The 18,079-nt window shown below is 38.9% G+C and overlaps 1 protein-coding gene across 1 annotated transcript; it reads right to left on the bottom strand.

Annotated features, from left to right (window-relative positions):
* Positions 1-10,978: 10,978 nt before the first annotated feature.
* Positions 10,979-13,527, bottom strand: LOC306870176 (uncharacterized protein; the record flags this gene model as incomplete). The annotated part of the gene is made up of 5 exons (XM_079417287.1): positions 12,259-13,527; positions 12,101-12,157; positions 11,967-12,014; positions 11,610-11,891; positions 10,979-11,517 (listed from the first exon to the last, which is right to left on the bottom strand). Exons 1-5 carry the CDS (start codon positions 12,275-12,277, stop codon positions 10,979-10,981), a joined length of 945 nt encoding a protein of 314 aa, XP_079273413.1. The 5' UTR covers positions 12,278-13,527.
* Between the last annotated feature and the right edge of the window lie 4,552 nt (positions 13,528-18,079).

Genomic DNA, 18,079 nt, shown 5'->3' on the forward strand with positions numbered 1-18,079 from the left:
TATCTAGATGTTGTGTAACCAATCATATTTATTGTTTGATTATGACTTCTACAACTGTTGTAAATAAAAATCCATGACACTAACAGCGTTTGTCATTATTTTCTGAAAAACACGGGGGGTAAGATGTCTGAATTAATGAAAAAAGTGTACTACAATCCTTCAGATCCAGGATCTTTGGGGGGTAAAGCACGGTTAAAACGCGGAGTGTTACAGGAATACGGAGTAGCTCTGAAGGATAAAGAAGTGACGGATTGGTTAGCATCTCAGGACGCCTATACGTTACACAGAACCGCACCTGTCAAATACAAGCGCAATAGGGTAGTGGTGTACGGAAAAGATGCGCAGTTTCAAGCAGACCTGGTTGATATGTCTGCTTATTCGAAAGAAAACGATAATATAAAATTTTTACTAACGTGTATAGATATCTTTAGTAAGTACGCATGGGCTCGACCGCTGAAAAATAAGACGGGGAAGGAGGTTACCAAAGCGTTCGAATCTATACTCAAAGAAAACCGCATACCGCAAAAATTACAAACTGATAAAGGCACCGAATTTTTTAACAAACATTTCCAACAATTGATGAAAAAGCATAACATACATCATTTTGCTACGGCGAGCGACGTTAAGGCGTCTGTGATTGAACGTTTTAATCGAACGCTTCGCGGAAGAATGTCACGATTTTTAACAGCTGTCAATTCAAAGCGTTATTATGACATCTTACAAGATCTTATAGATGGGTATAACGCGAGTTATCACAAAAGTATTAAAATGCGACCTCTTGACGTTCATAAAGAAAACGAAGCGGTGGTGTTTAATAATCTGTACGGAAGCATGCGTAAAGATGCACCTGTCTTTAGGTATAAAATCGGTGATGTGGTTAGAGTGTCTAAAGTCAGAAATGTGTTTTCTAAGGGGTATGCCCAGAATTACACGGAAGAGTTTTTCACTATAGCAGCCTGCATACCCCGGACCCCGCCGGTGTACAGGCTACAAGACTATGACGGTGATATTATCGAAGGATGTTTTTATGAAAAAGAAATACAAAAAATTATTGTGAATCAAGATAAATCGTTTAAAATAGAAAAGATTTTAGATCGAAAAAAGAGAGGGAAACAGGTGTTCTGTCTCGTGAAATGGTGGGGATGGCCGACTAAATTTTCCTCGTGGTTGGCAGAACGGGACATCTTGGACATACGGAAAAATCCTTAAAGTGACAACGACACGATCATGAGCATCATTCGTGATAATCTATATCATGAGCGAAGGCGGATTTTACGTTACGCTTCCTTGCAATGCGTCAATGGACGTGTATCCTGACAACCGTATTTCTAATTACAAAACAAGACTTGCCAGAAGTATGGACCTCAAAGGTCAATGGGAGGTGGGGTTGATCGAATTTTATTATCCTATATCCTGGTATACGTTTAATGAGGAGGATGCGGCGTTTGTTATCAATACGACACCCGGTATACTGGGGTATCGTGAGGATCGTCACGAAGAGACTGAGGGCATGATTATCTATATTAAAGAAAAAAACCTTCAAAACATATCTAAAGTGTGTAATGCCTTAAAACCGGGATATTATGAGGATGTGTTGTTTCTGGTTAGAGAAATAAATGCGAATCTACCTCCTAGAGTGACCCTCGGTTACGATCACGTCAAAAACAGGATATTTCTAAAAGCACCGACGAACACATCTTTGATATTTTATGGAAAGTTGGCTATTATTTTAGGTTTAAAACCTGGCGCATCTCTAGGTTCTGTAAATCAACCTCGCAAAGATCGTACTGATGACGCACCTGTCGTGACGTGCGCCCCGCATCAGGCCGACATAAGAGGAGGGTTTTATAGTATGTATATATACACAGACATGATTGAATATCAATCAGTCGGTGATTCGTATGTACCGCTACTGAGAACTGTACATATAGAGGGCGCGGCTAACGATATCATTAGTGTTAGATTCGATAAGCCGCATTACGCACCTGTGAATAAGTCTAATATTACAGACATTTGCATCGAAGTCAAAGACGATCAGAACAAACACGTCCGTTTCACTTACGGCAAAGTTGTGGCTAAACTCCACTTTAGACCCGTGAAATAGTTGTTTTTTGTTTTGTTTAACGAAACTATACGACTATGGATCCCGAACGCTATATCGCTTACTACCGTAACCAAGCGGGTAACGGATTACCCGGCTACGCCGGTGGCTCTGTCATGTACGGTTCCGGTATAGGTGGTATTTTCAAAGCGCTTTTCAGAACAGCCCTACCTCTGTTGAAAAGAGGTTTTAGTATAGCAAAACCGCATCTAAAAGCCGCTGCGAGAAATATAGCTAGCGACGTAGTAACCACAGCTCTATCGAGATCGTATAACGATAATAACAACGACGTCCAAAACGGTAACGGATTAATGGTTATGTCACGCGGGTCTTTTAAACCGCCCGGAGTGCGAATGCGTAGGGGGAGTGGCCGGGTGAAGAAGGGTAAACCGGCTAGTAAGAAACGTACGGTCGCAAAACGCTCAAGACGTTCCCGTGCGAAACGTGTAAAGAAAACTGTCCGGCGCAAAAGACCGCTCAACACTATTTTCTAAACCATGTCTCTATTTCACAATATGTCGGAGGAGTGTATTAAATCCGAATTGGATTTATTTACCGTTCCTATGACTCAGACATCTATCGAAAAAAATACATACGTCGAAATACCACCGCTATCCGCGATAACGGACTCATCCCCGCTAGAATTTTTTATTGCGGGGACAGGCGAAGATTACGTCGATCTAAATAACACTCTGTTATATACACGGATCAAAATAACCAGGCCGGACGGCAGCGATATTGCAGACGGTGCACCCGTCGGGTTAATAAATTACCCGGGTGCGTGTATATTCTCACAGGTGGACGTTTCTCTAGGCGATCGTCTGATAACGCAGAGCTCTAGCACTTATCCTTATAGGTGTTTGATCGAAGCGTTGATAAATTTCGGAAAAGATACCCTCGAAAGCGTCTTTTCAGCAGGATTGTTTTACAGAGATACAGCGGGTCACATGGACGCTACAGACCCTGCTGGAGAGAATGCGGGTTTAATGAAACGAGCCGCGTTTACCAACGCTAGCAACGTTGTAGAGTTACTAGCACCCATCCATAGCGACATATTCTTTCAAGAAAAATTAATGTTGAACGGTGTAGATATAAAAATACGGATGACGCGAGGTAAAGACGAGTTCTGTCTGATGCGTGATGACGGCACCGCTTATAAACTCAATATTATATCAGCATCTCTTTTTGTGAAAAAAGTTTCGGTTTCGCCGGGTGTACGGCTAGGACACGCGCAAGCTCTTTTATCGACCACCGCTAAATACCCTATAGAACGCGTGTGTCTGAAGAATTTCTCTATCCCTGTAGGATCTCGCGTGTCTAATCAAGAAAATCTTTTTCTCGGAACGCTGCCGAAATCCATCATTTTAGCAATGACGGAAAATTCAGCTTTTTCAGGTGCATACGACAAAAACCCCTTTGCTTTTAAACATTTTAATCTGGAATTTTTGGCTTTATATCGTGACGGTGTCCAAATCCCATCCAAACCCCTGCAACCGGAGTATGAGAGAGGATCTGCCGTGAGGGACTTTTATCAACTGGTATTATCTACCGGTAGACATCTTAAAAATCATCCTCTGGCGATAGATCGTCAGGATTTTCTCAACGGATACACCCTCTACGGGTTTAATTTAGCGCCCGATGAAGATTGTTCGAATCACGTCTCTCTAATCAGATCGGGGAACATCAGACTGGAAGCCCGATTCAGACAACCTCTCAGACAATCCATAACCATCATCGTATATGCGATTTTTGATTCGATCGTCGAAATATCCAATCGAAGACAGGTGCTGGTCGATTATTACTGAGAGTTGAAATGAATACGGTTCAACTAACGGCAGTCATGGATAAAATCGCACACAACACGTATTTTTTAGGAGTGCTTCCGTCCGATCACCTCCCCAAATCACCTTTAAAGAATTTACCTGTCATGCTTATTTTTAACACGGATCCATCCACAGAACCGGGTCAACACTGGGTAGCCATCTACATAAACAACGATCGCATTAGCTGTTTTTTTGACAGCTTCGGTGGAAACCCTAAAGATCAGCGTTTTCCAAAGACCGTCCAAGACTTTTTAAAAAACAATTCTATTTGCGTACGATACTCTAACAAACAGGTTCAAAACATTGCATCAGACGTCTGTGGACAACATTGTGTGTTTTTTCTGTATCACATATCAAAAGGGGTCGATTATGAAAATATTGTTAAAATGTATTATGATGATTCGATTAAAAATGATGACATGGTTGTTCGTTTTGTAAAGAGACTGAAACCTAGACTCTGCGAGACATTTAACTGTAATCAGTGCGTCCAGATCTGTAAATCTCTGTAAATCATCTAGAACGTTTCTATAATTTCATGTTTAATAACTAAAAGACAATGTATTAACACACGTACTGTATAAATGAAAGATGTGATTAATAAATAAAAAGATGTAATCACAAATGTATCTGTGTGTGTGTGTGTGTGTGTGTGTGTGCGTGAGTCTGTGTATAAATAAAAGACATACGTAATCAGTCATGTTGATAATTCAGCGCAGGTTTAATACAAACATTTCAATCATGTTTACAAAGAAATTATGTTAAAAAGACAACCAGGCGGTAGCATCAAGAGCCGGCGAATTAAAAGCGGGTCCAATGGGGGTATTGGGTTGTGACGTAACCGCAGACTTCTTTTTACCTCTCAGTTGTTTCAACGGAGAGGGTGTCTTTGGCGACATCTGGTGGGTCTGTGTGGGTGATTTTCTTTTCAGGCTCTCGACAGCTCGTTTAACTTGCGTATTGCTTATAGTTGAAAATGGTATGTTTAAAAGGGCGAAGGCGTCCAGAAATTCGTTCCAACCGCGAGGTCTGTATTCATCACGGATCGTGTGAGGGGCTGTTATACTTTTAACCAAATCCAATATGTGTGATCCGGAGATTACACGTCCTTTAAACACAAACTCTCCAGATTCTGTCCATGAAGACAATTGCTTAGCATTAGACATTTTATTCAAAATGAATTTAATGTTTTTTAAACTCCTTCGTGGTACGTTGTTTAAGATCTCGTCGACGATTTGATCCTCTCCATCACCGTTATTAGACCCCGGGGCAGGTGCGTTAGTACTCGGCGTGACAGGTGGTTCAGCAGGTGCGTCGGGACGTGGGGTGTCCTGTTTCGGGAGCGTGAGAGTTAAACCACCGCTCTCCAAATCGCCCTGTTTTACTATAGTTAAATACCTCTGCAGAATGTTGGCGTAAAGTTTAGCTTTCCCGTGTGGATCTAAATCGGTTCTTTGTAATATTTTTCTTATAGCCTCGTCCAAATCGTTCTCCACAACTTCTTGGATCGTCTCGCGAATATTCCCGGACCTTAATTTATCCAACTGGTTCTGAGGAATCACGTAATGCTTTTCAGCATATTCCATTCCTAATGTTGTCTGGATGTTATTAAACTTGTGATAAATGGTATGGCCACGCTTAACAGGGGTACAAGAAAACCGCCTCTCTGATTAATCAGTCGTTTTTTTCTTATGACGCTAATCTTTTTATTCGCAGCGTATTTGATTTCATCTTTTCTCTTTTTTAATCTTCGGAACTGCACCGTGTTTAGTGGTATGGTACCGCGGAGTACGTTAAGAGCTATCTCGCACAAGGATAAAATCAGTTGATCTGATGCCGTATGTAAAATGACACGTCGCTGCCTTGGTGAGGCTTTATATAACAGTTTTAAAAGAGGTAGGTTTTTACAAAGCCTCTCGCTCATTTTCTTTCTTATTTCCACCAAAGTTTACCGCGTTCTTTTCTGCACGTACACCACCTGCTGATCTGAAAACAGACCTGATCTGAGACGAAAGCGCTCAGGCGTTTTAGCTTTAAAGTCGATCAAAAGGAAACCAAAGGGTTGATTGGTTGCATCCTGATAACATTCCATAAAATATTTGGTATTCCCTGGAAAAATCTGACGACCTAAAACCATTATTTGCATGGAATCTCTCGGGCTTTTGTACAAAATAATATAGTGCGTGTTCAGTGTAATAGTTCTGCTGGTTTTACCTTGAAAAAACAGATTCTGAGTTATCAATATAATGGAAAATGATTTATGATGGACATATTTCGTGAATGCACGTGAGAGCTCATCGTTCGAATATGCTGATTCCATTAAATCATCACAAAATAAAATAGATTTCTTATTAGGAGGTAATAAATTTTCATCCGTTAAAGATTTTGGAATGCCTTCAATAAATTTAATATCAAACAATGACAAGAGTTCATCATACAAAGGTTGCCAACAGCTGTATAAAAACACAATATTATCCAATTTTACATCAATCAGCTTATCTGCATTACACAACAAATTTTTTACAAAGACAGTCTTTCCGCTGCCGGAGGGCCCGGAGATCACTGCGGAAAAAGGAAATTGAAAACGAAAATCAAAACGTTCTTCAACATACACATGGTGTGATCCAGACATGTTGTTAATATCCGTAAGGTAAAGTTGTGTAGTCGGTCAAAAGAACCCGTTTGTCATAAACCACTTTGAACCTTTTCAAAACTGATCTATTATGCAATGTGAATTTTCTTTTATCACGCACAATGGTCTCTGTCCGTGTGAGCAGGTGTGTCGTGTCACGTGATGTCACATAACCATGTACCAGACAAATCATACTTTCTAAGGTAACGATTTGGGCGTTCGAAAAATGCAAGGTCACGCCTTTAGCTTTAAGGGTGACTTTATTTTTTACAGTTTTAAAACCGTACGATTTTGGTCCGGTCGCGGCGAATTCCGTGATGCTGTCATCTACGTCAAGCTCGTTAGTCAGCTCGCCTAGATATGATCCTGTTTGAGGCATCCATTCGCCTTCTTTTGTTGAAAAGATAACGCTGTCTGTATCTACGTAAAAAACACGAGATCCTAATCTGTCCATAAGATCGTATAATTCCAAACGACCGTAAGCCGTGGTGAATGATGCGATAAACACGTTAACATCGTTCGCGGGGGCGGGGTCCGTGTCTGCACAACACCATTGTACCAGCGCCACTGTGTCCGACACGAATGAGAAATGTTTAATGTCGTGACTGTTTCCAAATATATAACGGCTGAAATCTCCAGGTTCAGTTAAAAGTTCAGTTGTTGGTAAATTACACCTAAGCCCGAATCTCCCCCAAAGAGCATTTAACAAATATTTATTTATAGATCTACGGGCGGGGTTAAGGGCGATTTTGTCGATGTCCAGATGAACGCCCTCCTTCTCAAAATAGGCTTTGACGTAGCACTGTTTTTCGTCATCTGTCACCACGTGCGGAGGAAAACCTGAAGCCTCTTGTTTGAATTTGAGAAACGTCTTAACGTAATCGGTGAATAAACTGTCTGAGGTCTGCGGAAAATGCCACACCTCCACAATTTTGACAACCTTATATCCTTTAACCACGGCGTGTGTGAGTTCTACGCTCGTCCAAACCCCTGAAAACGCACGCTCTTCTTCTCTGTGTTGACAGCGCACCTGTAGTTGCTGCTCTGCGCATGTGCGACACAGAGCAAACAATAGTTTCCCCTGTGACGATTTAAAGGGGATGAGAGGATGAAGCAGTTTATGTGGGGGTAGTACAGTACATTTAATAAGTCCGAAATAAGACTCGATCGGTTCAAAATCTTTTAAAATTATTTCAGGATGACCGATCGGGTAAGTTTTACGCGACTGTACGAAAGGATACAGCGACGTAAAGTCCAGATATGAAACGCGTTCGCCCTCTGCGGTTTTATGATAAAGTTTTAGGGCATTCGTCCGGCCACCAAAAAGCGATTCCCGAGGGTTCAGTCGTTCAGGAGCTGTGTAATTACTCATAAAAGCCATAACATCAGGGTCGTTTTGTTTGGCTTTCTCCCACTGGCATTCCCATATAGTGCGAACTTTGAGATTGTAAGTTTTACGTAAGACCTCCATTTTATTATCAGACTGTCTTCTGAGTACACCGTAGGGTATTTTTGATACAGGATTTAACTCGTTAGGGTTGAAACGGCAACAATGACCGTGCCAGAAACAACCCAGGAATTCCAAAGCTATTCTATCTCCGTTAATCTCATAGTATCCGTCCACATGATAAGCACCAAATCCTACTTCTCCGTGATTTAAGGCGTGATGAATATCAACATTTTTGGTCGCTTTAAGGTATTCCAACCACTGGATGGACGGGGTAGAAAAAGCTTTGTACTGGTTAAGATACGCCTTTCTGTGAGTTAAGGCTACGGTGTCTTTGGGTAAAAAAAGGGTTTTAAACACCTTCATTGCACAACCGGCAAGCGTTACACAGCCAAAGGGATCCACGTTTGTGCATTCGATAAATTCCCTTCTGTATTTCATACACCCCTCTCGCAACAAAACAACATCGTTCTTGCAATACATTGCGAGTTGTTTTTTGAAGTCAAACACCTGCCCTACCACGCTCTGGTACCAGCTGTCGAATTTTATCTGATCAGAACCAGACATCGTACTATATCCGTAATATTCTTTAGGCGGATACACCCCTACATAATCTGCATTTTGCAAACGATTAAAATGATGGGGAAAGAAACCTTTTTCGTCTGTGTTTAGGTTTAGAGCGACTGTCATTTTGGACAATTTCATAGACAAAAAATTGTAGCTGTCAATATATCGCTGTTTAAATGCGTGATCGTACATATAGGACAGTCTACATCCTTGCAGTATGATTTTTGGCGTCAACCCCTGATTTGTAAAATACTCGAGCAATATATAAGAATCGAACCCCGATGCGTTGTGAGCTATAAATGTAAAGTCAGCATATTTTGCCCTTCTGAAATGTTTAATCAGTTTGTCTATACAGTCGATACCTCCGGCAGTAAACTCCTCACCGTCTTGCGAAATGGCACACACGTAATTTGCTACATGTTTACCATTTTCGTACATTGTCTCAAAATCATAATAGATATACTTTTCACTATGGTCGTCAGGTTTTAGGGGTTGTATATAACATGCGTGATGGCCTTCATCTACCAGAATCTCGTTGCAATTCGTACATTTGGACGGCGTGCAGACATGTGGTAATAGTTTATCTGCTGACCATTTCGTGCTGTATTGTCTGCAACACTTATCGCAGTATTTCAGGAGGTCACACCTAGATCGCCCACCGTCGATTTGCGGTTGTTTATGCGTTTGATAACAGAAGTCAGATCTGCAATATTTCATGCAGTCCTCACATTGCAACCATTTCTTAGCCTGTGTGAAGCATTGAGGGGTTTTACACGTCTTACATGTAAATTTGCAATAATGTAAGTTAGGATCGTTAAAGCCTTGATAGCAGTACTGGCAGACATACCCGTATCCTAAGAACGCTTTCAAGTTTTTTATCATGTAGTAATGATCCTCGTGTAGATATAAATGCACGGTGTTCTGATGGGTTTCATTTGTGTTTTTATACACATCCAATTTACCTGAACACGGTCTGTGAAAGATTACTATTTTCAAGTCTAACATCATTTCGAATTTATATACGTCATGAAAGGCGATTTTATCTTGCACCCCATAACCCAATGTTGTGTGTATGTCCTCGGCTATTCTGTACAACTCCTGGTCAGGAGTATGCGGGTTTAAAAAATGCGCTAGACAAATACTGAAACACATATTGTCTGATATATTTTTTGGGATGAAAAGATTCATCCTATTTTTTTGGATGACCATGTTATGTGCCAAATCGGTTAATTTTCTACGACCCCCTCCTCGGTTATTTCTCGCCACTGATACGCATAACTGTAGTGCAGAATCGGTCCCCACGTCCGCGTTGCTTTGAGCGGCTCGTTCTATCTGATCGAGAAACGTAGCAACGTCGTGGTTATCATCCGGTGTTAGAACCGCGTTAATCGCTGTGGGGAGACTCTCTCCTTGCAGAGACACGTTCATAAATCCGTCTTCACCACCCATCAGTCGTGAAAAATCAACGATCTCGTTCAAAATATCTTGCAAAAAGATATTATACGCGGCGTAATCATCAGTGTCAATTTCACGGAAATTTAAAGTTCTACGAATTTCTAACCCGTTAAATTTCGGTCTAGAAATAATTGTAAAATCACCAACACGTCCTCCTTCATTTATTAGTCTGTCTCTAAAGTTTTGACTGAGACCCATTTCTGGAGCAAACCGGTCATAACCTGAGGAGTCGTCGTTAGACGGACCCGCACCGGTTTGTTCACAGTCGTTTATAGACATCCCTAGCCATTCATGTTGAATATCTACGAGTTCGTGTAATCTTTCGATCGTGTTAAACGAATCTGGTTGTAACATCTGTAACTGATTACGAATCAGATCGCGTAATTGACCTGCATTATTTTGAAAATCGCGTCTGGGTCTCGATGTTCTCTGTTCCTCCTCTGACTCATGGTTATGTAAATCGCCGTGACACCTTTTACTACTCATTTTGAAAATTTATTTTTAAATCAGTAAATACAAAACAGTCCAACCTTAAAGACAAACGCACCCTCTTGAAACCGTCACAATGGTTCACAACATAGCGTAAGCAGATATGTCAACCGGTTGTAAAATGAATCAGAAACAGATAATAATAATAACCAAATACAAATCAATACATATGAAATGTTGATGATATAAATCAAACAATCAATGATGAGAAGAAATTGTCATACATGCTAATAACACAAATAAAACAATGATAATCCGTTGTCAATAACAAATGGTGATGTTTGTATGAAAAATCCGATACATTTCACCATGAACTAGCTACTAATAACACGAATAAAACAATAATAATCCGTTGTCAATGACAAATACTAATAATTGTATGAAAAATCAATACCTGTAACATACAAATAATGTAAGATATATAAATATATATATATATTTATATATATATATTTTTTTTTTTTTTTTTATCTCCCACCCATCATTCGATCATGCAATTCTACTAACATTCTTTGTAAAAGATTCAAACGTTCAGATAACAACGATAAGGCGTTAACAGTAAGAGATAATTCCACTTGATGTTCACGGACAGAATCCGGTACATGAATCATAGCGCGTTGAAACTCTCTGAATTGGTTATACAATTGTTCGTGACAGTTTCTCCAAAATTCAGCGGCGTGCCTTAAGGCGTCTGTATGTTGTTGCTGGCAATCGATTACGTTTCTTAAAATCGAAATTACATCACCTTGACTGTTAGATGCAATCTCTTCTACTTCCCGGTATGATAAGGGCTGTCCAGCCAGGTCGAATAGTCTCTCAAAGTATCGGTTAAGACGGTTCAGCGCCTCACGATCAAGTCTCCTATTTAAATCACATTCGCGAAACAGTTCCTGGGGTAAATCCTCCTCCTCCTCCTCCGTTTCCGTATCAGCGAACGAACCCTGATCCCAAGCATTAATCATGGAATCAGTCCAGGCTGTTAGGCTTCCTTCGTCATGACCTTGTTCTGAAAACAAAAGAATAACAATAATGGTTTTATTAATTTATTAGATAAAAGCGGAACATAAGAATAATCTGATTTTCTGTTTTAATACATACCATTATTTTCTGAACTCCTTAAACGACTAGTGCTTGGCGCATCAGCATCCTGTTCAGGTAATCTCAGACGTTTTACGCCTTGACCACAACCATATATTGGTTGCCTGGGAGAACCGGTCTCTGTCCTACGTCCACTCTCACACTCGGTAAGCGTGTGAACTCTTTCTGTTGAACAGTCACCGTGGGAGGTGTCGGACTGTGCGACGTTATCTGGTTCGTGACGTAAATCCGTTCTCACCGCGACCTCCTCTGCCGCGACCGCGACGTCATCATCCCCTTCGCCTGTCAAATAATTAGAGACCGTTTGAGACCCTGGAACTTTTTTAAGATGTTAAGAAAAAAATCTGTATAACTCACCATTAAGCCCCACTTCGTCACCATGTATAAATAGTTGTGCTTCATCAACTGTATAAATGATAAGGATTGTTATTACCCTATTATGGGTGGTTATTAGTTGTTAAACTGTTCAATAGCCAGATGTAAAGACTTACATATATCTTCAAGGATTTGTTCCAAACCCTCGTCAAATTCGATATTCTCGAAAGTATCTGAAGATAATAACATACTGTTAAACAAATATACATTAAAATATTCATTTTAAACAAAAATATCATCATAAATATCATCTGTGAACAAAACACAGACTTACCGTTGTAATTGTTAGCCATTGTCCTTAGGTCGGCGCGGTATTTTGTTGTCGTGGGAGAAACAGAGTTTACAGATAATGAAGATGTAATAGACTGTGGTTTTTAACGTTTCAGGGAGTGTGACGTTTTCAGCAATTGTATCGTAAACCGTTATCGTAAAAAAAAGATTCTGACTTTTGTAATAAATCAAAACAGTTCCCGCTCAAATTCACCACCCGCAGTTATCCATCTGGTCTTCATCAGTTTACTGAACTCTGTTGGAGATGGGTTGAAACGGATTTAGATCTTTCTTTTTTTTTCTTTACAAGATAATTAGTTCGCGTTATCCTCGCGTGTAGACCCTGTTCTTTCCTTATCTAGAAGTGTTTAAATTCGACGAGAGGTTTTAACCATCAAAATCTCAGAATATCTGTTTATTGATGTAGTATGATGTAACCCATTTGTTCAAATACACGTTTGAAGCAGGGACTGATTTAATTCTTATGTCGGGAAGAAATATAAGTGGAGTGATAATGCGGTGAATGAACCTCCGACTTAGACGCACAGACATGCAGCCAGCCAGGCGCGCCTCATAAATGTTTAAAGCGGACATCCTTTGATCGCTGAACATGTTAGAAAGACCATCTGTTTTAATCAATGGACCGCGTTCTAACAAAGTTTACGACGCCAGATCCCCTCAAAAACTCATTAGATTGCAAATGAGTTGAATCCCAGAAACTTTACCTATTTTACAACGTTGATCAGATAACGCCGTTTCAGTCCCCGTGCGACCAGACGCGCAGCGCACTTTCTCATTCGGTCGGTCTGCGTGAGACAAAACATTTACATTCGTAAGATGTTGTAGAAAAAAAAGTTTACCACCCCTCTAATCACGACTGAAAATCCAAAACATTTGCTATCATTTCAGTTTCTTCCCGCACGTGTATTTTAACCGATGCAGCACACTAGAAGTTTTAAGATTGACAATATCAAAGAGTAAATAAATAAAAGGTGTTAAGTATGAATAACTAAAATAAAATAAAATAAAACAACACTTTCCTGGGTTAGAGGTGAATGTTTAGAAGAAGCTTGTGTAACCTCATTTTTAAAACGAAAAAAGTCTGGGTTATACCACGGCAGAAGCTTGACAGATATCAAAGGTCTATTATAGGAATTAAGACGCTTAAATAAAATAAGAACATTTTTCAAACAATGTTTTTGAAAACAATATTTTTCCCCTGTGTCCTAGAGGTGAATGTTTAAAAGAAAAGTTGTATAGATTAACCTAATTTCAAAAGTGAAAAGCTTTATGATGAATGGTGAACGGTTTCATTAATTGAGAAATGTAAAATATTTATAAAATAACTTTGTTCTAATGTTAAAACATTACTTTAATTTCTTTAACATGGAAATCTTCAGACCGGTCTCTCCTTACAGCATTAGAGGGCGGTGCTGTGGGTGTGTCCTGACAGCGGCCCGCAGCTCATTCTCAGTTTTGACACAGAAGCGTGAGGTTGTGTAAACGGTCGCTGCCTAAGATAGACATTTGTTTAACTTTTCTAAGTTGGGACAAAGACTAGGTTTGCAATTGTAATGTGAGAAGATTTTACAGCTATCTTATGCTGGTGTTTTAACGGTCTGATATTTTTTATTTCACTTCACGGTAAGAGAACTCGTCTCTATATTATTTAACTTTATGGCTGTTATAAAGTCAAACTATTTTTTTAAAGCAAGACATAGTTTTTTGATAAATATCTTATTGTTTTAACTAACGCATCCGATTCTTTTTTGTTATAGATAAACGAACGTGCTCTCAACTCTTCTATTTATTTAACTTTGTCAAACGATCTAGTTTTAAATTCTAATGATAGGAAAAATAGCGTATCTAATGTTTTTTTTATTTGTTTTAGTTTTTCCTAAAACTGTTTTAACAACACTACTGTCCACTTGTAAGGGAAAAACATACGTACCATCGTAAGATAAAAACGAATCTATATTATTTAACTTTGTACCTGTTTTAAAGTCACAACTTTTTAAAACCGCAAAATAGGTTTAAACGAACGCGCTCACTTCTTCTATTTAACTTTGTCAAACGACTTAAGATAGTATCTAATGCTTTTTTGGTTTTATTTTCTACGTTTTTCCTGTTTTAAGTCTACACTTGTAGGGAAATAAACAGTCTTTGTACGTTTTACGTACATGTTTGATGGTTTTTTTCTTGATGTGTATGTGAAAACACTTTAATAAAATATCCCTTTACCCATTTAACACAAATTCATCATTTAAAGTTTAAAGCACATAACATTGGCCCCACACACACACACACACACACACACACACAGTCATAAATTCTTAAGTTCACCATAAGGTCAATAAAATGGCCGCTTAGAGACGGTGGGGGCTAGGGGTGTACAAACAGGTGTCCAAACAGGTGTCCAGTTATGGGAGGGGGGTGGAATTTTTATGAGGGTAATAAATCAATAATCCTGACACAACGTATACTACCATCTCTCTGACATCTGTTGGGTGTGTTAAATGCACAATGGCAGGCACACAAGCATTTTATATTTAGTCAATTTTACTGAAAGTAGACATTTAAGCAGTTTATATTCTAAAGTTTATATTTGGGTCTGTGTAAATTAAATACCATTTGGATGTAAATGGCACTCCTCCTGATGTAAAATGTATAAAACTACAAAATGTGAATCCAGTGAATCCACTGAATATCAATGTATGCCACAAAACAGGAAATCAGTATGCAGATTTGTTACATGACTTTCTGATGCAGGTGTAAGTAAAAAAAAAAAAAAAAAAAAGTATTTAGTATTTTAGTCGCTTAGAGGCCATACATCCATGACAACATGCATAGTATTGATATTAAAGGTCAAACAGAGCCCAAGTTCATATTCCAGTCCAGAGTGATTAAATTTATTTGTTCAATCTTTGATTAAATTTTAAATGAACATCTTAAATTTAATACTATGCAATTCATTTCACTGTTTTAATTCCTAAAACTTATGGTAGGACATATTTGTGGAAGTCAAACATTTTTTTCCTGATTTAAAAAATTAGATCTTTACATGGTTAATAATAATAAAACAAAAATCGCTAAACCACTGACCTGCTGCAAATCTATTAGAGTAGATTATGAAGCTAACGCACTGAGCTGAGTTCTGCAGGTATGGATGTTGTGAAGCTGATAAAACCATTTAGTACGTTTTATTCAGACAGTCATGCAAATAATAAATTAGCTGTTTCTGAAGCACCACTCAACTCTGATTTCTGTTTATTTATTGATGGTGACAAACATTACACATTAAACAAGACTCAAAGAAAACAGTTTAGAATGACGAGCTGGAGTGGCCCTGTTCACAGAGGAAGAGAGGAATCTGATCAAGAGACTTTAATAAGCTGCAGAGTAAATGTGGCCTTGCCTCCTTATTAAAAGCATTGATTATCTGCAAATAATTCTTAACGTATGTAACACCATCATAATATATGGGAGAACTGTATATATAAATCACAGAAATGTGTAAAATTATTCATTGGATACAATGTGTTTAAGACAAAGCTACGAAATTCTCTATTTGCGCGTCGCCCTTTGCGGCAGGACTCATTAGCCAAACTCAGTAGGAAACATATTAAAATCACTGAAATAATGCATCTGCCATTAGACTGTAAAGCTCTCACTGTCTTCCAATATCTCTCTCTATGAAGACACGGCATGTAAGGCCCAAATCCACAGTCATGGGAGCAACAGGCACAGGGCTTTGGACAGCTTTGGACCCATTTGTTAGGGAAGCATAGGAGATTATCCAGATCAGGGCCCATTTGTTTGAGATCTCTGGGCTTCTCACAGACTCCGATCCATCCAGGTCTCAGGCAAAAAGTCACTTAATATCTGGCAGTGTGGTGATTTGAGAATTTGGACTGTCTTGGCTGTGCTCCATTCAGGACAGTGGTTTGCTGGCTCGACAGACCCACACCAAACCAACAATGACATTTTATATGGGTTGAGTCTCTGCACTGAAATAAACCGCCATTATCATTGTAACATTTTTTAATTTTGCTGACTCTTTTATCCAAAGCAATTGACAGTGTTTTCTGGTAGGCCTATACATGTTTATCAGTCTGTGCTTCCTGTGAGCCTTAAGACTGTTAGCACCATGTTCTTAGTTTTCATAACTCACATTTGATTAATTTGGTAAATGCATTCATCCAGTAATAAATAACAATGTTTTCATTAATTAATGCATTAGAAATATTTCTACAACACTTAATTAAAAAATATTCTCAGTTCAGGACAATTTAAGCTAGACTGACAGCACTTGTGGCGTAATCTTCATTACCACAAAAATAAATTTTACCTTCCACTTAAAAAAAAAAAAAAATCCTAAATTCTGAGCTACAGTGCGGCACATACAATGGAAGTGAAAGGACTCCAACCCTGCTCTTGGAGAGCGACCTTCCTGCAGACTTCAGTTACAACCTGCTGCTGTTCACCTGTCTGTAATTATCAAGTTTCTCTTAATTAGCTGGTTCAGGTGTGTTTGACTGGGGTTGGAGCTGAACTCTGCAGACAATATGTTTGTTAACACGTTTTTGGTGTAGGAAAAAAATTAACATTTTAAACAGGTTTACAACTCAGAAGTTTCACATTTCTGCTTTTAAATCCTTTAAAATGTGCCCTAATTGTATGTCTCTTATTTTTTTTTAAGTTGTACAAATGAATATTAAAAGATCACACTAATTAACTAGGAACAACTCTAGACCTAATGCATCAACTAATGTCAAAGGGATAGACAATTCTGTTATCATTTACTCACCCTCATTTTATTCCAAACCGGGAAGAGAAGAAGCAGAAGGTGGAGAAGAAGAAGAAGCAGAAGCTGGAGAAGCAGAAGAAGAAGAAAAATAAAAATATTAAGCATATGGAGGAGGAGAACAAGAACAAGAAGATATTATTATTATTATATGATTATATTAATATGTATTTTGTTCTTTTGTGTTGCACAGGATAAAGTTAGTCAAACAGGTTAGGAACAACATGTGAGAATGTTATGACAAAATGAGCATATTGGGGTTAAATATCCTTTTAAAAAAATTGAACCCTAAAAGTAAAGTGATAGTGGTTATCTGAAGCAGTTTGGATTTGAATGTATCACACACACATACAAAGGCTACTGCAGTTCTTCCAAACACTCAGAATGTGTTTCTCTCAGCATGTAGACACAATTAAACTATGTTGCACCATAACACACACACACAAACAACGAGAGACAGGATATTCCTCTCCACATGTGTACGAGTGTTAATCTTTAATTGTGTGCCATTGTGGGCATCCTTTAAACAAATATTCTCTGTGATGGAGAACAACATAATTGTACTATTAGCTGTCTGAGGGGAAATTGCTATCAGCCCAGCATGTCCTACCTTCTATTTGCCTTGTCTAATGGGAGCACAGAGTGATCTTGCTTCCTCCAAGACAGTGCCTTTGATAGAGTGATAGCAGCAGAGCACTTTCTCCAAACAAAGGCTGTTTTCATTGAACTGCTAATCTAAAATCATTTAAGCAAAACAGATTTACTGGCCAAGAGGCTTTTCCTCTTTTTTGCATCATCCATTGAACCCCGCAACCTCACTCAAATCACATTCTCAAAGAAATGGGAAAGAAATCCACAATGTACAATAAATTGGCATTGCTTTTATCTCACTGTATGCTACAGCACTCGTAACATTAAGTACAGATCACCTGAGTATGCTACTTAATGTATGTTTCCAAGTCACCTATACCTATAACCTTTCAATGCTCTCTCTTTTCTCCCTCAGAGTGGGTGAGTGATA

The sequence above is a fragment of the Barbus barbus genome (genome assembly GCF_936440315.1).
Source record: "Barbus barbus genome assembly, chromosome: 1".
Classification (NCBI taxonomy): domain Eukaryota; kingdom Metazoa; phylum Chordata; class Actinopteri; order Cypriniformes; family Cyprinidae; genus Barbus; species Barbus barbus.